We start from the raw sequence: 21,819 nt of genomic DNA, 5'->3' as shown, positions 1-21,819 counted from the left end.
ATGGAGTCCACTTCGGGTAGGGAGCTTGTTACAGTGGCGTCTTTAGGTCATGGGGTAGGTCATGGGGGGACGGCCGAGGTGGATAGGTACGCCATGGCCGAGGAGGCTGTGGATTATACCCAGGAGTGGGGGGCTTCTAAAGTGCCCTCGAACATGACGGGGAAGAGGTTGGGGGAACTTAGGGAAAGGTACAGTGTGCCTCATAACATAGAGATGTTAGTTCCCGAACCGAACGAGTGGGCCTGCTATCCGAGGCTCGGATGCGTGGCCGTGAGTGAATACCTGTTCAAAGCAGGTATGCGTCTTCCTTTGCACCCCTTCTTTAGGGCGGTGCTTAGGAAATTCATGCTGTCCCCGACCCAGGTTCTGCCGAACGGGTGGAGCCAGTTGGTCGGCTCCTACTTCCTGTAGAAGGAAGTTTCATTTGGGGAGGACATGCCTCTTCATGTCTTCATGACCCTGTTCCAGCCCCGGGTAATTGGGAAGGAGTCGAGGGGGTGGTACTACCTCACGCCTTGGGGGGCTCACGCACCCTTTGTGATGGGACTTCCTTCATCTATTAAGGGGTGGAAGGAGTCCTGGTTCTGGATGCGAGGTAAATGGCAGGCGGTGGAGGGTGACAGAGCCCTATTATGCACAGTGCCGACCCAGTACTACGAAGCTCGTGAGTCTCCCAACCTCTGCTTGTGTTTTGAAACTAGAATGTTTATTCGTCTAACTGTTGGAGGTTTGTCTTTGCAGATAGTAGTACGAGGTTCGAGCTTAGCAGGGAGGAATTTGAGGTGATAGAGGACATCTACAAGAGGCCTCTGAAGCTTCGGCACTTCGATCACCTGATTGATAGAAGCAGATACTTCTTGGACTTCGAGCTGATGGCATCCAGAGGTATGGGGCCCCAACACTTGATGTTTTTATCCTGAATGTTTCTTATGCTGATGATAATCTACGTTGTGCAGACAAACTCAAGAAGAGGGAGTACCCAGTTCCAGACATGGCCTCCATCTTGAAGGCCACTTCTACTGCGAAGGCGAGGCCCCTGAAGCCTGGGTCCAGTGGAGCAAAGGAAGTTCGAGGCAGGGTTGAGCGCCTGTCGAAGGACTGTACTCCCAGGGCCTTGGAGGAGGCATCTACTCAGAGGCCAGAAAAGCCTAAGGAGCCTCGGGACAAGGAGAAAGTCTCTGAGGAAACTAAGAAGAGGAAGCTGGTGCACATCTCTAGCTCAGCTGGCAAGTTTGGGACTTCAGTGTCCCATAGGGCAGAACAAACTGGTGAGCCGAAGCTCCTTGCGGCAGCCTCTAAGGCCATCAAAATGGAGATGGTAAGAGAGGTAGAGGCTGAAGAGGCCAGAGAAGAGGCTGCCAGGCGAGCTGCAGAAGCTGCCGAAGAGGAGGCGGCGAAGGGGAAGCCGGTTCGGGAGAATGGGAAGTCTCCAAACTTCCTAGCTGGGAGGGAGGATGAGCTGGCCCCAGCCTTGGTGGAGGCTTTCCCTGAGGAAATTAGAAGTGCCACCGAGAGCTTTTATAAGTTCTGGACAGAAAAGTGGCAGCTTCATGCCTCGTCTTATGATGCTACCAACCTCACGAGGGCACTGGTGAGCCAAAGCGCCCGGACTTTTGGCCTCGCGCTCGAATGCAGGGAGGCGTTAAGTGAATTTCAGACAAGGACTCACGCCTCGGAGGAGAAGGTTGCCTCCCTTGCAGAGGAGGTCAAAGCTGCTAAGGCCGAGGCCGAAGGAGCAAAAGCACAGAGGGTTGAAGAAGCGGCGAAGCTCGAGTCTGCTTTGGCCCAAATTGAGGCCTTAAAGAGGGAAGTATATGAGTCACAGTGCGAGGTGGCCTCCTTGACGAAGAAGGTGGAGGTCTCCAATGAGCACCAAAAGGTGACTGCTGAGGCTCTTGAGCAGGCGAATCTCTCCTTGGCCGGTACTCGAGATGCTTATCAGTTTCTTGAAGGCCAGGTGAAGTGGTACATGAACGACGCCTCGGTTGCCAGAGAAGAGGCTCGAACTGCAGCGGAAGAGGCGGTGAAGGCATACATCGCCAACTTCCACACCACAGAGGAGTACAAAAGCTTCAGCGCGTACTGGAGGAACTTCGCCTATGCCGAGTGCTGGAGAGGGCAGAGGAGCTTTATCCCAACTTGGACCTGGCACAACTTAGGTCCGAATTTGTGGATGAGGTTCCTCAGACCCCAGCTAAGGAGGTGCAAGGTGACAAGGCAGTTGATGCTAAAGCCCCAAGCGCTGAGGCAGAAGAAGCAACTACTGATGCCCAAGTTGCCGAACCCCCAAGTGCTGAGGCGCCTCCTCCATCTAGCCAGGCTTAGATTAGGTTTCCTTTTCAGTACTTTGTGTAATGGCCAGAGGCCCTCCTTTGTAATTCCTTTTGAATATTAATATAATGTTTTTCTCCACTAATTGTTGTTCTTTATCCAAGTTTTTGTGCCTCATTAAACAAGCGAACTAGAAGTTGATTAGAGCACGTACTAAATAACTTTAACTTGGCTCCCTTGCATTAATCAGTCAACTGTATAAGCCTCGGACTAAAGTAAATGAACATAAGAGCCTCGAACTTAAGCAAATGAACATAACTTAAGGAGGTGAACTGTTGGAGCCTCAGACTTAAGCAAATGAACATAACTTAAGGAGATGAACTGTTGGAGCCTCGGACTAAAGCAAATGAACATAAGAGCCTCGGACTTAAGCAAATGAACATAACTTAAGGAGATGAACTGTTGGAGCCTCGGACTAAAGCAAATGAACATAAGAGCCTCGGACTTAAGCAAATGAACATAACTGTTGGAGCCTCGGACTTAAGGTTGTGGCTTCTTCCCTTGGCATTCAGCAAGGCCAAAGGGAGGCATGTGCTAGCGCCTCGGAGTCCAAGCGAGGTGGCCCAGAGGTGGGTCCCGAGCCTCTCCTCCGAGGTGACGACGCATCCCAGACATGGTGGATGGTGCAGCCATGTTGAGGCTTCTCCCCTTGACTTTCAGCAAGGCCAAAAGGGAGGCATGTGCTAGCGCCTCGGAGTCCAAGCGAGGTGGCCCAGAGGTGGGTCCCGAGCCTTTCCTCCGAGGTGACGACTCATCCCAGACATGGTGGATGGTATAGCCATGTTGAGGCTTCTCCCCTTGGCTTTCAGCAAGGCCAAAAGGGAGGCATGTGCTAGCGCCTCGGAGTCCAAGCTAGGTGGCCCAGAGGTGGGTCCCGAGCCTCTCCTCCGAGGTGACGACGCATCCCAGACATGGTGAATGGTACAGTCATGTTGAGGCTTCTCCCCTTGGCTTCCAGCAAGGCCAAAAGGGAGGCATGTGCTAGCGCCTCGGAGTCCAAGCGAGGTGGCCCAGAGGTGGGTCCCGACCCTCTCCTCTGAGGTGACGACGCAGTATGACGATTTAATCAACGTTTTTTATTGAGCCATGAAAATATTACAAAGGCTGGGAAAGTCATCCAGCATGATACAATTCATTGATAAAAGATTCTGAGGTGTTCAATGTTCCATGGACGGGGTTGTGCCTTGCCGTCCATGTCTTTAATCCAGTAGATTCCAGGTCGGATTTCTTCTCTGATCTTGTATGGACCTTCCCAGTTCGGCCCCAGGGAGCCGGAACCGGGTTCTTTTGAAGGTGGGAAGACCCTCCTGAGCACAAGATTGTTGATTCGGAAAGACTTCTTCTTGACTTTGGAGTTGAAGTACCTTGTCATCTTCCTTTGGTAGGTGCCTAGCTTCAGCTGGGAGTCGTCCCTCCTTTCTTCAACGAAATCGAGGTCTAGCCTCAGGAGCTCGTCGTTGGTCACTTCGCTGAAGTGCAAACGCCGTGGAGATGGAAGTCCGACCTCCACGAGGCTCATCGCCTCAGTCCCAAAAGCCATGAGGAAAGGGGTCTCGCTGGTTGGGGTCCTGGTGGTGGTTCGGATTGCCCAAAGTACTTGGGGCAGCTCATCAACCCAAGCTCCCTTGGACACATCAAGCCTCCTTTTCAGGACGTGCTTGATTGTCTTATTTACGGCTTCGACTTGGCCATTAGCTTGTGGGTGGTGAGGTGTAGAGAAGTGCTTCTTTATGCCAAGATCTTCACACAGTTCTCTAACCTTCTTGTTATCGAATTGCCTACCATTGTCTGAGACGATCGAGTAGGGAATTCCGAACCGGCAAATGATATACTTCCATAGGAACTTGGAGGTGTTTGCTTCTGTGATTTTTGCCGGTGGTTCAGCTTCAACCCACTTCGTGAAGTAATCAATGGCCACAATTGTAAAACTTGCGCCTCCTCTACCCTTTGGTAGAGGGCCTATGAGGTCCACACCCCACTTTGAGAAAGACCAGGGGCTGGAGACCCTAGTCAAATCCTGTGATGGTCGTCTTTGAACGAGAGAGAATCGTTGGTACTTGTCACATTTTCGCACAAATTCGAAGGCATCCCGTTTCAGGGTAGGCCAGTAGTATCCTTGCCTCAGTATTTTTTGTGTCAGAGATAGGCCTCCAGAGTGGTTGCCGCACACTCCCTCGTGGACTTCTCTTAGTATGTATGTAGCCTCTTCTCCTCCGACGCATCGTAAGAGTGGAGAGGAGAAACTTCTCTTGTAGAGAATGTCATCGATGAAGAGGAAATGGGCTGACCTCCTTCTCATCTTGTAAGCCTCATTCTTGTTGGTGGGTAGCACCCGGTCTTTCAGATATGCTATAATTGGTTGCATCCAGGTGGGAGTTCCACCGACCCACATGACATTAGGGGCCTCGGTAGAAGGCAGTAGGAGGTGCTCAATAGGCACTACAGTGAGTAGCTCTGAGTCTTTGCTACTAGCCAGCTTCGAGAGTGCATCCGCATGGCATTTTCGATGCGGGGAATCTGGGTTAATTCGAACTTTTCAAAGGATGGGATGAGGCTCATCACCATTTTCAGATAGGAGGCCATTGTTCTGTCTTTGGCTGAGAAATTACCACTGACTTGGCTAACAACCAGCTGGGAGTCGCTATTGACGAGTAGCATCTTTACTTGCATTTCCTTGGCCAGTCTGAGGCCTGCAAGGAGTGCTTCATACTCTGCAACATTGTTGGTGGCTTTGAATCTGAACCTCACGGCCGAGGTGAGTTTGTGACCCTCAGGACTGATGAGGACAACCCCGGCACCTGAGTCGACGTCCCCAACCGAGCCATCGACGAAGAGGCTCCACGTGGGAGGTTCGACGGATTCCATGATTTCATCCACCTCGGGTAGGTTGGCGAATTCAGCAACGAAGTCTGCTAAAGCTTGCCCTTTGATGGCTACCCTTGCTTTGAACACAATGTCAAATTCACTTAGTTCCACTGCCCATTTCAACAATCTTCCCGAGGCATCGGGTTTCTGGAGTACTTGCCTCAGGGGAAAATTTGTAAGTACGTGGATGGTATGAGCTTGGAAGTAGGGTCTCAATTTCCTTGAGGCCGTGATTAAGGCCAAAGCAAGCTTCTCCATATCGGGGTATCGGGTCTCCGGCGATAGGAGCGCTTTACTCGTATAGTAGACGGGAAGTTGGGTGGGCCCTTCTTCTCGAATCAAAACCGAACTGATGGCGTCATTGGAGACGGCGAGATATAGTTGCAAGATGTCATCGGGCTTCGGCTTGGAAAGGAGAGGGGCCTGCCCCAAGTGCCTTTTCAGTCCTTGGAAGGCCTCTTCACATTCCTCAGTCCATTGGAATTTCTTCCCAGCCTTGAGCACTTTGAAAAATGGGAGGCACTTGTCAGTTGCTTCGGAGACGAAGCGACTAAGTGCTGCCACTCGTCCAGTTAAGCTTTGCACCTCCTTTGGCTTTTGAGGGGACCTCATCTGGCACAGAGCCTCAATCTTCTTGGGATTTGCTTCAATTCCTCGCTGGTTGACCAGGTACCCCAAGAACTTGCCGGAAGCCACCCCAAAGGCACATTTCAAGGGTTGAGCCTCATCCTGTACCTTCTCAGTATTTGGAAGGTGTCGTTGAGGTGCACTATGTGGTTCTCTGCTTCTAGGCTCTTTACCAGCATGTCATCCACGTAAACTTCCATTGTCTTGCCAATGAGGTCGGTAAACATTTTGTTCACGAGTCTTTGGTAAGTTGCTCCGGCATTTTTCAACCCGAAAGGCATCATTCTATAGCAATAGAGACATCGGTCCGTGATGAAAGAGGTGTGCTCCTCATCGGCCGGGTGCATGGGGATCTGGTTGTAGCCGGAGTATGCATCCATGAAGCTCAACAACTCGTGCCCGACCGTGGAATCCACCAATTGGTCAATTCTTGGAAGCGGAAAGCTATCTTTCGGGCAAGCTCTATTAAGGTTGGTAAAGTCGATGCATACTCTCCATTTGCCATTGTGTTTCTTAACCAAGATCGGGTTGGAGACCCCCTTCGGATAAGTGGCCTCCCTGATGAAACCATTTTGGATGAGCTTCTGAACCTCTTCCTTTAGGGCCTCATACCTCTCTGGATTGAGGGCTCTCCTTTTTTGTCTATGCGGGGCGAAATTAGGATCGATTTTCAAGTGGTGGCAGCTGACCTTGGGGTCTATGCCTACCATGTCCTCATGTCTCCAGGCGAAGACGTCAAGGTTCTTGCCTAGGAAGTCCTTGATCTTTTCTCTTAAAATGTTGGATAAGCCCCTGCCTATTTTCAACACCTTAGACGGGTCTCGAGGGTCGGCTGAGAAGCTCTCAAGTTCCTCTACGGGGGATGCTTGAGGCTCATGTTCCATTATGCGGGGGTCGATCTCATCAACGACCAGCACCTCCTGGTTCAGCGGTGCGTCAATCATATCAACGTCTTCCTGGTCAGTGGGAGCGTCACCTGGGACATCTGCCATGACCACATCAGCTATGATCACATGGATGTCCCGGGGCTCTACCTTCTTAATGGAGCTTAGATAGCACTCTCTCGAACCTCTCTGGTCGCCCTTCACCGTTGCTACCCCATTTTCTGTTGGAAATTTCATGCATAGGTGGTGGATGGAGGTGACTGCTCCCAATTCCTTTAGGGCCGGTCTGTCCAAGACTCCGTGGTAAGCCGACCGGCTGTCAACTACGAGGAATTCCATGAAGTTCATCGTAGTTTGGGGAGATTCTCCCATCTCCACTGCCAGTGTTATCTTTCCTCTAGGAGTAATGCTATCTCCGGTAAATCCGTACAACGGAGTGGTGGTGGGCGTCAACTGATGGTCCAATATCATCTTGTCAAAGGCGGACCCGAATAAGATGTTGACGGAGCTACCATTGTCGACTAACATTCGTTTGAGCCCATTCGGGCTATGACAGCCCTCACCACCAGCGCATCGCAGTGGGGGTAATGAACTCCTTCGGCGTCTTCTTGGGTGAAGACAATGGGTGGTGCTTGGTTCCTTCGAGAGCTACTATCCACAATGTAGCTTGTCAGAGGGGGGTGCTTAGCCTCCCTAGCATAATTTCTTTTGGCGTTCCGTGTTTTACCGCCAACATAAGGGCCTCCAAATATGGTATCTATCTCGTGGATAGGGGTATCATCTTGAGCTTGCCTATTTCTTCGGTGTCTACGCCCTTCCCTGGGCCTCTCTGTGTCTTGCTCTCTTCGTCTTGGGGAGACATCCCTTTGTCGAGGAACGGTCGCCTCACGCCCATGTCGGTTGTCTTGCCTAGGCGGGGGCCTGTTCACCTGGGACGAGTTATGTCTTTTCGTGGCTGGTTCCTGCCGGGGGCGGTGTGCATAATCTCTGCAATCCGCGGTGTAGTGCCCGTAGGACCTATGGTGCAAACAGTATCCAGGGAGGTTTGGATTGGACCTATTTCTAGGTGCAAACCCTCGGCCTCGGCCTCGGCCTCTCCCTCTACGGGGTCCCTGCTGGGCCTGTATCTGATGTGGGTCAGCGGTTGGGTTGACATCCTCATACGCCAAGGTTGGCACCTCGTTCAGAGTTGTAGTGGCCAGGGCTTGGCCAGAGTTCTCATTTTCGGCTCGATTCATCTAGTAGTCCATGAGGTGGGAGGTTGGTCCCCGACCTCGCTGTCTTTGAGGAGGTGGGAGGCCTCTGCTTGCCCTGTTCCTATGCTCAATCAATTCTTCATTGATTATCTCCCTTCTCATCATCTCTAGTAGGGCGTCATAGGTGGTTGGGTCTTGATTCTGCACATCTCTCCAGAATAGGGTGTTCATGTTCAATCCTCATCTCAATGCAGATAGTGCCTCTCTGTCGGTGACTTGTACACAGTAGGTCATCTCGTCGGTGAAGCGGGATAGGAAACTTTTCAAGGACTCGCCGTGTGCCTGTCTCATGTCTTGAAGACGCTGAATGGGGGCCTCTCCTTCCTTGGTCACTGCGAACCTCTTCAAGAAGGTAGTTTTGAACTCGGGCCAGCTTCGGATGCTTCCAGATGGTAGCCTAATATACCAGATTTCAGCCGCTCCATTGAGGGTTAAATGGAATGGTCTGCACTTTACGGCTGGGGTGGCGCCCCTCAGACTTATGTGAGTTTTGTAAGCGTTGAGATACTTTTCTGGGTCACCTCTCCCATCATACTTTGGTATTTTTGGCATGACATAGTGGCCCGGGACCTGGGCATTTCTCAGGTCTCTTGAGAACGGCAGGTTCTCATCATCATCGTCCAAGTCACAGGACCTCTGTTGCTCATCAGAATCGTAGTCTTCGGCCTCGTACCTCGGTTGTTGGTGAGAGGGTCCGAGCCGGTTCCTAGCCTCTTCCTCCCTCATTTGCGGCCTACTTCTAGGCGGGACAGCGCGGGGGGCATTTTCGTGCCTTCTCTCCGGCTGCTGGGGCATCGGAGGTGGAGGCTGCGGCCTCGTCCGAGGCTGCTGAGCCTGCTGTTGACTGGGTCTTGGTTCGGCATGGCTGATTCTGTCAAAAATACTTCCTGCTCTCCTCTGTCTTGGGTCTTGCTCATATGGAGGTGGAAAGTTATCAGGGCACATTTGGACCTCGGAGGGTCGGCCAGATGCATAGTTGGAGAAAATGTCAACTCCCACTTCCCTCTCGAATGGGCTTTCACCTCGGCCATAGTCTGGCGAGGCAGCCCTATCACTTTGGACCTCGTCCTCTTGCTGATAGTGCCCATGGGGGGCATATGGAGGAATGGGAAAACCTCCTTGGCCTTGTATCTGGGCCATGAGCTCCCTCATGGCCAAGTTTTGGTTGGCTATATCCCTCATGTTGGCTGCCATGGTAGCCATTTCCCTCGATAGTTTTTGGTTGGCTATATCCCACCTCTTCTTTGGTGGTGGTGGAGCCTCTGCCGAGCTGCTGGGACAGCAGGCTGTGGAGGCACATTCGTATTTTCTCTTACCCTCCTTGGGGGAGTATCTTCGTTAGAACTCATTTTTTTCCTTTATCAAACCTAGATTTCTCCAAGTGGTAGGGGTTCCTCCTGCTCTTTTTCAAGAACAGATCCTTTTTTAAGGGGGGTTGCCCAAATGTTTTTCAGTAAGCTTTTACCACAAGGTTGCTCGTGGTTATGGTATGGTTTTCCACAGACGGCGCCAATCTGTTGACCCCAAAAAGTGCGCCAACAGATACCGATCCCACCCGCGCTTGCGTGGGCGAATGTTCGACACGCTAAGACACGTGGACGGTCTAAAACGAGCGGTTCAAAGGGGCATGGGAGTAGCCCAACGACGCGGGACGGTAACGTTCGGAATCCGGCGGGTTGTTCGTAATCCGATTGTACAATAATTACCAACCGGTGCTCGTTAATGTATGTGTAAAAGCGTATGAATTCGATTTGTGTATTGCAAGTAAATGAGAGAGAGTTGAGTAAATGTAGTCTCTAGTATTGATTCTTGCATTAGCCTTTGACATTATACAATGGGGGTATTTATAGTGATACATATGGAATGGGAGCCCTTGGATGAAGTGGCACATGGCCTCATCTCCTTAGTTCAAACGTCTGTTCTTAGGCATGGGACTTGACTTGCTAGTTTACGGCGCACTTATTGCTTGTGCAGGGCCTCCATGCTAGTGACAAGACTTGACCTTTATGCTTATGACAAACGTTTCATCAATCATTCGAATAAGATCTGTGCAGGCGATCTTTTGGGAGAAGTGACCATGGAGGATGTTTCCTTGTGGTTCAGAAACTCGTGCATCAGCTTCGGGGCTTCTGCCATTTGTCATAATACTTCCACTTGAGGGCCTCAACTGCTCTCAACAGGTTCCAGCAGCGGGGCTTCGGTTCGTAGGCCTCGGTCAATGGACCTCGGACAGAAGGGAGCCTCGGCAGATGGGCTTCGACTCAAAGTAGTTCGGATGTAGCCCCACCTCGACATTGTATGCCACCTCGGCAGGAATGCCACGTGGATCGCCATGAGTGGGCCATTGTCCTAGGTAGGTTGGCCAGGTGTGACAACACGCAACAACTATTACCCATTTTCATTTTTAAAAAATGGAGGCCAAACTAGGTCAAGAAAATTATATACAGCAACCTCCATTAGCAGAAGTCCATTTCTTTTGTGTGAAAGACTGGCAAGCAATAGCCACATTGTACCTTCTGATTGGTTCATGTTAACGAGTAAATAATGATGTACGTAATCACATCACATTTTGCCAAAATTTAGATAATTTCTATATTTCAATCTTCCTCACAAAGCACAAAAAAGCAAGGATAGAGTAGCCTGCACTTCGTTGCAAACTTTGGTTTTTTAGCAATTGGAGAAACATATAGACTTATTTTATTTTTCACGCGAATTAAAAAATTTTATTTAATATTATTGAAAAAGTAATTTTTGTCAATAACTTTTCTATTATATCAATATTTATATTTGTACAATTTCAAGATTAGGTGAAAACATTGTTTATGATATGCAAATTAAATAAGGGTATATTAGTAATGGACAAAACAAACCAAACTCAATAAAGAAACAGGAATATAATTGAAAAAAAAAAAGTAATCCTATATAAATACGACGAAGGAAGTATTTACTAAATTGATAATGCTCCTATCTAGCATAATTCGTATTGAATATTAGTGTGTGTGTGTGTCAGCATCTCATATGTCCAAATAAATAAGTCATAAATCCTTGTATTTAATTTAATCTAGGAGTAAGCACAGTGCAATTATGAAAAGAACCGAACTAAACCAAATACAAATGAGAACCGAACCAAGTAGTAATGAAAATCATAGAAATAGAACTATTGAATTCCATATCTAACTACAGAATCTAATGGATTCGAACCAACCAATTTTGGTTCAATCTGATCCGATTCTTTACATTAAAATTTAGGATAATTGCAGCAGAGACTCAAACCTTTTAAAAGTTAGCACTTTCTCCAAACATTTGATTTGTTACAATTGTCACCCTCAATCTTTCTAAACGTTTCAGGTGAGGGCCCAATGGATGGAAATCATACAATTTGCCGTTAGTTGACCAAAAAATTGAGTTTAACCACATTATTAATATTCTTATAAAGGACAAAATAGTAACTTTCTATTTATTAAATTAAATATATAATTAATTAAATTAAAAATTGAGAAAAAGGGGGAAAAGCATGTATCTTCTTCCCCAACCTACCCAGCTCTAGCCCCAACCAATCATTTTCAAACACCCATTTCTGCCACCTCCTCAACCGCAGATGCTGCCGTCGAGGCCCCCGACGAAGATGTTTTTGGCGGAGTTTCGGTAGAGGGCCTTCCGTCCACACATGTCTTTCTCCTTGAGCGCCCCTTCTTTCTCCTACCTCCTACAACGACGACCAAAACCCTAACCCAAGCCCCAGCTCTTTCTCCTACTCCATCTATCATGGCTTTCTTCATGAATAGAATTTTCAAGAAATTTTTTGTGCTCATAGAAAATTGTCCATGGGCATAGGTAGAGGCTCCAGAATCTAAATTAAATATCTACAGTCAAAATTGGGGACTAAACAAAGCCAAACATGAAACTCAAATTAGACTTGGGAACAACTTCAGCCTTCTTGTTAAGTTCAATTGACCATTTAGATATATTGCTATTTTGATTTGGCTATTTGTGAACTTCACCATTTTGAATTGGCTCTCTATGCACTTTTCCAATTCCATCTCCCTCACTCTCCTTGTCGCTTTAACTTGCGCATTGGCCAAGTTGGGATGGCGATGGATGTGGAGATGGCAGTGGCGATGGTAGGGTGGACTTTGGGTTTGAGATGGAGATGGGTGAGGGGAGAGGAAGAAGATGACAGTGTATGTGTTTGTGATCTTTTTTTATTTTTGATTTTTTAATTTATTTATTTAATTAATGTGATAAAAATAGAAAGTTACCATTTTGCCATTTATAAGAATATTAAAAAAGTTGTCAAACTTAATTTTTCAATCAACTAAAGGTAAATTGGATATTTTCTATCCATTAAGGCTTCATCTGAAACATTTCAAAAGGTTGGGGGTGACAGTGCAACAAATCAAAAGTTCGGAAAAAGTTTGCTAACTTTTAAAAGTTTTGGGGCCTCTGCTTCAATTATCCCCAAAAATTTAATTAAAACGAAGTATTAAACTACTTGTCAAATTAAAAATAGATAAAACAGAGTTAAAATTACTTTATCATTTTTGTAATCTAATAATATATAAATTAATTAAATAAGAAAACAAACAAAAAAAAACACTCCAAGACTAGAGATTAGATAATAAGAACTAAAAAGATAAATTATTAAACACAATATAAATTGTAAAATTTGGATCAAAAATTAATTCTTAAGAAAAATTCGTGCAACAATATATATTAAAAAAATGTATGCATATTTATAAGCAATTCTGGTCAATAATTTTTGAGAAAATCTTGATTTTGATGATTGTTCATTTTGAATCAATGAAAATTTTGAATTCTTACAAAAGATTAAACTAAAAATACATTTTTTTCCTATTAGAGCTATATTAAATCTATTGTAAAGTATTTATAAAATTATTTAAATTTATCATCCATTAAAGTTTACTGTAAAAGAATGAAGAAGAAATGTACAGAGAGTGAAATTTTGGAGAGAGATAATTTTAATGTCTAGTGTTTATTTGTAAAATATAATAACAAAAAGAGAAAATATGAAAGATCGAGTTCACTATTGACCATCAGTTGATTAGAAAAGTCAAAATTTAATCAATTTTGACCAAACTAAAAAAGGACAAAATGGTATATTTATACTTTTCCAAATATTATTAACAATTAAACTAAAAAAATAAAATAAAATCTTCCTCTTCTTTTTCCCATTGCTGTCAACACCATCATCACAACCAACCCTCACCTTAACCAAACTCAAACTTCATTTTCTTCTCATAGCCGTCGGCACCACCACAACCTACACACCTACAACTAATTAGCCGCCTCCCAAAATCACCATCGCTCCACTGTCTTCAACCACCGACAAACTGCCATTTCCGTGTCTTCTAGCCACCACACAAACTAATCCAACTCAACCTAACCTCCACCCCACCCCCACCCAACATCCAACTAAACACAATCCAAAGCCACTGATAGCCACCGCCAAACCCACAGTTGACTCGACAGACGATAACTCGTGTATCTCAAATTAATCAATTCAATTCTACAAGAATTATAGGTGGAGAATCCCACCACCACCATCTCTACCACGACTGCAACATAAAAAATTCGGGCGAGTACTGACCAATATGATGCACTTTCCTTATTTGAAACCTTTAGCAAATCAACCTATTGCTATAATCGCATGCACTTTTCCCTCCTTGAAACCAAATGGCACTGTCTTTATGTTTAGTGCAGAGAGTCCCCTTTGTGAATCCATGGCTCTTAGCTTGGATCTTGCTAAGAGATCACAGAATTGGTCAAAATGGATTTTATGAACGAGAAAACAAAAACCATGTACACCATTGGATATGAGAAATAGGTAAGGATCACTCAAGTAGATCTTCTGGAACTCGTGTAACTTTTGGGTTCGATTTAGTGGAGGCGGTGTTGGAGTTTAGAAGTGGAAGGTGATGGTTTGATTTAGTGGAGGTGATTTTGGTTTTTGGGTGGCTGTGAGTTTGATGGTAGCGGTTGGTGGCATTGGATTATGGTTTGGTTGGAGAGTGAGGGTAAGGGCGAGGGTGGAAATGGGGAAGATGATGAAGATAGGGGTGCTTTCTTTTTTGTTCTTTTAGTTTAGGCCCTTCTTTTTATGGAAAATGGAAAACATTTTCCATTTCCATCCAAAATTGGGTATTTGATTGCAAACAAATTCCATAGAATTGGTTTTCCATTTTCCACCCCACGTGACTCTCTTTTATAACTTTTTAAGGAAAAATTGGTTTTGGTGAGAAAATGATTTCTAACTTCTTCCCTTTTTTTTTTTTTTTTTTTTTCAGCAATGAGAAAAAAAATTTATCTACAATTGTAAAAAACTTATCCCTTTAATTGACAATTTTCAAGAAAAGCAAGAATAAAAGAATGCCAAAAGATCCAAAATTTAAACATATTTCAGGTGAAAAATTATATCAATCAAACACATTTAATTAACAATTTTCAGGAAACATAAGTTTTAGACAATTCAATTCCCTGAAATTCATTTTCTTCCAACTAATAATACAAAAAGGTCCCTAGTAAATACACAACATAAGTACCTGCTCTATGCCCAACCCAGAAAACAGGACCCCCTTGACAGAAACACGAGAATCTTTACGAATCCAACCACTTCCACAAAAACTAGATAATTACACAAGCCACCAAAATCCACCACCTCTCACGGCGGCCCACCACCACCCTTTGAGACAGCAAAATTTATATATATATATAAATATACACCAAGGCCAGCTGTAAAACTCGTTTTTTTTTGGCATCCTTCCCACGTCATAATATTCATCCACAAAATTTGTCCTTTCACTTCACTTCACTACTGTCTGTCTCCAACTCACCTCTGACCTCTCAATTATTCATCTTGGGCTATGATCCTCCGTAATGCATTCAACAATCTGAAAACAAATATTCATGGCGGAACAAATCATACGGCGCCCAAAGATAATCCAAAGTGCAAGCCTTCTTAGCATCCAATCTCAACCATGGCTTCCCTTTTCCACTCCAGTGGAGTAAACTCACCGGACCCGGATGCAAATCCCTGCACAAACCTTCAAGATTATCGCCGCCGAGTCCGTGCTGATTCCACCGGTGCTCTACTCCTTCAACATTCCCGGCGAAAACTAGTAAAAATGGAGGCAATGAACCCAATTCGTAGATTCTGTACCTCTTTTGAATTCTCATCCAGTACTCGAGTTTTTCTGTGTACCCGTGAGCTCTCCATTTTGTCAAATCAATTACCATCACGCCGGTGTTGAAATAACATGGGTTACGGCCTTTGAATACTGTGGAAAATGGAGGACTTTTCCAGAACCTTGACGTGAAGTAATGGCTGAAATTAGCATGGCAATATTCGGGGGCACCTAAGACGCGAGAGTTAAGATTGATTCGCCAGAGTTTTGCAATATCGTCAATGACTATGAGGTCGGAGTCAAGGTAGATAATGCGGGTGACGGCTGGGGGGAGGAGGTCAGGTAGGTAGATGCGGGCGTAGTTGAGGGGCTGATCGAGGGCCCGGCGGATGGAGAAGGAGATGAGGTGATTGACGGTGGTGGGGTTGAAGGGGTAGAGGTGGAAATTAAGGTAAGGAAATGTGGTGGTAATGGTGCGGCGGAGGTGTGGGTGGTGGTGCAGTGTAGCAAGGAAATGGAAGACGGTGTTTTCAGGACAGGTGGAATGCTGGAGCACCGACAAAACACCGGCGACTGAGCCGCGCAGGTAGGGGGTGGAGTAATCGAGGGTCATGGCTATATGAATGGTGGCGTTGTCGTGCACTGCGTCTTTGTTTGACCATTGGGATTTTGAGCATTCCTTGCCGTTGCGGAATGCAGGTGCTTCCCTGAATTGTGGGTTTTTAGCGGCGGAACTGGGCGCAACGAGGAGAAGGACGGTGATTCCGGCGGCGGCAAGGAGGTGGAGGTTTGGTGGCATGATGGCTAATTGAGGGCGAATGGATTTATGAGTCCTTTCTATGGGTTAGTAAGGTGTGGTCTCGTATGACCCATGAATGGAATAATAGAATACTGGATTGTGACTCTGACATGGAAAATCAGTCTGAAATGACATTTATGCCCAACTCGACACCAAATTTCTTACCATTTTACGATAAAAAAAAATTTAGAAGCGTGAAATAGTTTTTGTTTATTGCAAATTTAGTGCATGTTTTCGAAAACTTAGAAATTTGAAGTCAAAATCAATAAATTCAACCTTTTAATTTCAATGATAAATTTTATCAAATCTTATAAGGAGGGTCCGTTTGATTGTAAAGATGGAATTGAATTGAAAAAGAATTCCAAAAAATTGAATTACTTAGAAATTGTTTTCCTGAGAATTGTAAATTATTGTGTTTGATTGAGATAATTTTTCATTTAAAAAATGTTGAAGTAAAATTTTTTTTTTTATCTTCGTTTGACTTTGTTTACATGAAAATTTTCAATTAAAGGGATAGATTTTACCGGTATTGGGGATAAAATTTATTTCCATTGCCAACACAAAAAAAATAAAAATTTCAATAAAATCATCTATCTTTTGTTATTCGTTTAACTTTATTTTACATGAAAATTGCTATTTAAAGGGAAATATTTTTTTAATAATTCTTAAAATTTGTTTTCATTACCAACAAAAAAAAAATATATATATATATATTACAGTAACCGAGAATTCCAATTTTTCAAGGAAAACATGAAAATTAGCTTAGGTGGCATAAAATGTGGAATTCGAATTCTAAGGAAAATTTTGTCAATCAAATAAATAAATAAATAAAGGGAAAATTGCAGCCACGGTACCAAACCTTTCGTTTATTAGCAGACTTTGCCTAAACCTTTAATTTGTGCCACCCACAGTCCTAAACCTTTCAAAAATATGCACCGAGGGTTCAAATGGATGAAAATCGTCCATTTGACCGTTAGTTGATCAATAAAATTGAACGAATGGATTTATGAGTCCTTTCTATGTGTTAGTAAGGTGTGGTCTCGTCTGACCCATGAATGGAATAATAGAATACTGGATTGTGACTCTGACATGGAAAATCAGTCTGAAATGACATTTATGCCCAACTCGACACCAAATTTCTTACCATTTTACGATAAAAAAAAATTTAGAAGCGTGAAATAGTTTTTGTTTATTGCAAATTTAGTGCATGTTTTCGAAAACTTAGAAATTTGAAGTCAAAATCAATAAATTCAACCTTTTAATTTCAATGATAAATTTTATCAAATCTTATAAGGAGGGTCCGTTTGATTGCAAAGATAGAATTGAATTAAAATGAATTCGAAGGAATTGAATTGTCTAGAAATTATTTTCCTGAAAATTGTAAATTATTGTATTTGATTGAGATAAGTTTCCATGTAAAAAATGTTGAAATAAAATTTTTTTTTTATCTCCGTTTGACTTTGTTTACATGAAAATTTTCAATTAAAGGGATAGATTTTATTGGTATTGGAGATAAAATTTGTTTCCATTGCCAACAAAAAAAAAATAAAAAATTCAATAAAATCATCTATCTTTTGTTGTTCGTTTAACTTTATTTTACATGAAAATTGCTATTTAAAGGGAAATATTTTTTTTAATAATTCTTAAAATTTGTTTTCATTACCAACAAAAAAAAAATATATATATATATATTACAGTAACCGAGAATTCCAATTTTTCAAGGAAAACATGAAAATTAGCTTAGGTGGCATAAAATGTGGAATTCGAATTCTAAGGAAAATTTTGTCAATCAAATAAATAAATTAGAAAGATGGAATTTGATTACCATTTTTCATGAAATTGGGGTGCAATCAAACATAGCCTAAGATTTTAATGAAATGAATTTGACACGTTAACAATAAAAATATTCATATATGTGTAATTTCTTAATATGTAACTAATATTGTTACAAGTCATAAGTTTATATTTGTCGTTTTTGTCAATAATTCATAATATTGAAAATTTTAGTTAGAATTGATTTTGATACATTAACTGTAGATGTACATAGACCTTTTTTTTTCTTAATACAAATCTAATATTTTTTTTGACAAATCAAAAGTTTACATTTATCAAACATATCAGGAATTTGAATTGTTTAAATTTTAGTTAGAAATGACTCTCACATGATAACCGTAGATATTACGGTTTTCAAATGTTCGTGTAACCTTCATTATAAATCTTAAATTTGTATTTGTCAATTCTGATATTCAATTAGTCAATAATTAAAATGAGCATACACGCGTTGATAAGAGTTATAAACTTTACAATCTAAACACATTCAAATTTTTTAGTTTTTATTCAAATAATTATGTATTAATAATTTTTTTATTAAACAAAGTTTACACTTTCGTGTCATTTTTACAATTATGCAATCAAAATTATTTATACTATTTATCATTTTTCGACTTATTTATGATGATATATTCTACATGTTAAATTCAAGGAACTTTCGAGTAAAATACTCAAATATTAAAATAAACAATAATTTCCTTAGATTTCGTTTAATAAAAGTTAAAAATAAAATTTGTTAATTACTGAATATTGCTCTAGGGGCAGCTTTGGTATTTCAGACTTTTTATGGTGGGACCAGACGTTTCAATTGAGAATGATGAAGCCAGGCTGGAATACCGCGTCTTTAGTCTGTGACTTCTTTAATGACGAGAAGAAAAATCATGTGCTATTGGTTGCACGGACAGTCTATGCAACGACGCATTCTTGACCGTACACAGCCAATCAGAGGTCAGTATTCATACGAATTACTGTAACGACGGCCAATATTTTCCATTACCAAGAATGGCGGCTTAATTAAGCTAATCCTTCGTAAATAAGAAAGTTTTGAAAAGGCAACGGTCTTATGATTAGGATAAGAAGTTGGATTGTGCAATTTTTGCTTTCAAATCCCAATACAACCCACCGAGTTAGGGTAGGTGTGAACAAATGGAGAAATTTAATTTTTAGACCTGCCCCATGCGCCTTAATTAAGGGGCCATTTGAGCCCCATTATTTGTAAATTATAATGATATGAATAGTATCTTTTTTGAAAAATAAGTGATTGAAAAATTTTTGATTTACGTGTGATAATATTTTATTGAAGATTGCATAGTTAAAAGTAAGAGAAAAAAAAATTTAATTTAATGTAATGAGAAATAATGAGACTCAAATGGGGGCTAAGAATAATACTGCCATTATAACAATTAATGTCAATTATATTCAATAAAATACGGTATATTCATTGCATCTAGTTATTGATGTACGTATCTACTTCAACATCATGAAAAAAGAAAGAATAATGCTATTTACAGTCGCTCACTGCGACAATCGCTCTACATGGCATACATATGACATGTGGGTATTTGATGTATTAATGAATAAAAAAACTACAATATTAATGCATCAAATAATCACCTGCCATATGTATGTCACGTAGGGCAACTACCGCAGTGAGCGACTACGAATAGCATTACTAAAAAAGAAATTCACAATACGACCAAGTTCGGATGTGCTCATTAGATATAGAATAATGTTATTTGCAGTCGCTCGCTGCGGCAATCGCCCTACGTGACATACACATAGCAGGTGGTTATTTGATACATTAGTGAATAAAAAAAATTACCACATTAATGCATCAAATAACCATCTGTCATGTGTATGCCACGTAAGACGACTACCACAATAAGCGATTACGAATAACATTACTTTTAGATATATTCATATATTTACTCAACGATATACATATTTAAAAATAAGTTTGCCGCAACGGAATTCCAGTAGGAGATTTAATGTCAATATGTACATTTCTAAACTAGTATTCATAGCATTTTTTCTTTTTCAAACTTTGGATAAATTTTAGGCACCGATTCAGTGTGTATTGTCAATAATATGGGGGTCAAAATGAAAAATTAAGGAGTAAAATTATATTTTAAAAAACAATAATGCTATAGATACAGAAAATTTTAATAAAAAAATTTGACAGACAATACATGACATGAAATCATTAGAAGATGGAAAAAACACAAAAAAACAAGCGAATTTGATTTCACCACATCTGCATCTCTATGAGTTCGGTAAGGAATTCCCCGTACTTAAGGCTTTTTCCTTTTAAAAAAACGTCAAGGATAGAAAAGTCATGAAATGCAATGAATCTTTTGGGGGATATCCTTGCGTACACTGAATTGTACGTAGGAATGTCGTTATCCTATAAGGATAAATATATATATGTACAAATTATGGTTGACAAAATTTGTCACTCCTTCTCACATAATGTGTGGACTCCCATGTATTTAAAAAATGACGTCTTGTGATCCCACCCCTATTGTAAGTAGTGAGTAAAGAATTGTGTAAAAATTTTTTGTACATATAGCATTGTCTATCTTGCAATGCATTGCATCCCAATTATAATAGGACAAATTCCTCACTTTAAATTATGCATAGATTAAGAATGAATAGGAAGATTCCAAACTATACTGTTACAAGTCAAAGTAAGAAATTTATTTATTTATTTACATTAGAATATTATTTTAATGAATAATGTATTGTTAAAAAAATAGAGAAAAAAATGTATTTTGATAAAAATAAGAATCAAACTGAGCTTAATTTTCTATAATAGCTTCTTGTCCTACATTGATATCATGTTGCGTGGGAGAGGGTGGAATTTACTTTTTAAGATTACATTATATTTATTTGTTTGTTTATTTTATTTTATTTTTAAGATTTTTAGTTAATCAAATATTGTTATTGACAACATATTTTATTGGACTCACATTTTATATATATTGGTCAAAATTGAACGTGCATTGCACGTTATTCTAAAATACTTTATAAGTAATGTAAAAATAATAACTGGTACCAATTTATTGGAGAATTTGATGAGTTTCGGACAAATTTAAAGAAAATAAAATTTAACATAGAAATTTAAGAGAATGAAATTGTACTCTCAAAACTCAATTTCTATGATTCCAATTTTTTGTAATGCTAAAATACTATAAATGAGCAATCTTTTTATATTACATTTGATACATAAAAATTAATTGTTAATATATAAATTTAAACACCCATTAAAATTTTTATATACATGAATATGAATAAATTCATATATAATAATTATAGATTCATGTAATTCAAAATTCACAATGTGAAAATTCATTTGGATGGGCAAAGGTTCGATCAGATGAAAGAGTGCTTCGAGCCTTCGACAAAGAACTTTGGATAGAGATAGAGCTTTTTTCTTTTCATTATTTTGACCTTGCCGAATTGTTAGATGTATTGCCTTCATGTGGCTTCGACATGGCTTTCCCTGGGGATCGACGTGGCTTCCATTGGGAGTTTCGGATACGAAGCGTAACAGTAATCCCCTAAGTCTATGTATGGTCATTTATGTAATACATGGAGTTTCATGTTATATTGGAATGAAAATTTTTGTGGAGGTGGTTAAATAATAGTCGTTGAAGTAGAGCTGAGGTCCATTTAATCGAGGTAGCTTGCTATTATATATATTTGAAATCTTGTCGAAGTTGCATATGTCGAGGCTGAAGTGGTTTGCTTCATTAATTTGAACGAAGTTGTAAGCAATAATTATGAGTAGGCAGGTGAATGGATGTGTTAGGAGCTCGAGGCGCCCTTAATTTTCAAGAAATGACAACAAAGGCTCTTCACTTTCCAATACACACAACCATCGTTGCATTTAATGAGAAATTATGACTGTTGCAGGCATGTTTTTACAGGATTGAGACGTCATGGAGTGTGTGATGCAGACAATGTGATATAGGTCGTAGAAGAAGAACGACAGATATGGTGGGCTGTTCAAATTGAATTTTGAATTAACGGTTTGATGGTCTGATTCACCATCCAACAGAGGGGATTGAATGCCTCTACCTATA

At 41.6% G+C, this 21,819-nt stretch overlaps 2 protein-coding genes across 2 annotated transcripts; one reads left to right on the top strand and one right to left on the bottom strand.

Annotated features, from left to right (window-relative positions):
• LOC111379357 (adventurous-gliding motility protein Z-like) lies at positions 1 to 2,325 on the top strand. The gene is made up of 6 exons (XM_023002715.1): positions 1 to 270; positions 565 to 664; positions 742 to 885; positions 957 to 1,810; positions 1,904 to 2,106; positions 2,160 to 2,325. Exons 1-6 carry the CDS (start codon positions 1 to 3, stop codon positions 2,323 to 2,325), a joined length of 1,737 nt encoding a protein of 578 aa, XP_022858483.1.
• Positions 2,326 to 14,480: 12,155 nt separating this feature from the next.
• Positions 14,481 to 16,186, bottom strand: LOC111379359 (probable galacturonosyltransferase-like 3). Its single transcript, XM_023002717.1, has one exon. It carries the CDS (start codon positions 15,902 to 15,904, stop codon positions 14,864 to 14,866), a length of 1,041 nt encoding a protein of 346 aa, XP_022858485.1. The 5' UTR covers positions 15,905 to 16,186; the 3' UTR covers positions 14,481 to 14,863.
• Between the last annotated feature and the right edge of the window lie 5,633 nt (positions 16,187 to 21,819).

The sequence above is a fragment of the Olea europaea genome, unplaced genomic scaffold (assembly GCF_002742605.1).
Source record: "Olea europaea var. sylvestris unplaced genomic scaffold, O_europaea_v1 scaffold1975, whole genome shotgun sequence".
Classification (NCBI taxonomy): Eukaryota; Viridiplantae; Streptophyta; class Magnoliopsida; order Lamiales; family Oleaceae; genus Olea; species Olea europaea.
Note: the sequence above shows the minus strand (reverse complement) of the source record. Positions and strands in the feature narration are given on the sequence as shown.

Excerpts from the sequence above, each read along its gene's own strand:
- LOC111379357 (XM_023002715.1), top strand. The coding sequence starts at position 1 with ATGGAGTCCACTTCGGGTAGGGAGCTTGTTACAGTGGCGTCTTTAGGT. Across the intron at positions 1,811-1,903 it reads TTGAGGCCTTAAAGAGGGAA|GCGAATCTCTCCTTGGCCGG; the intron begins GTATATGAGTCA and ends GCTCTTGAGCAG. Across the intron at positions 2,107-2,159 it reads AGGAACTTCGCCTATGCCGA|GTCCGAATTTGTGGATGAGG; the intron begins GTGCTGGAGAGG and ends GGCACAACTTAG.
- LOC111379359 (XM_023002717.1), bottom strand. The coding sequence starts at position 15,904 with ATGCCACCAAACCTCCACCTCCTTGCCGCCGCCGGAATCACCGTCCTT.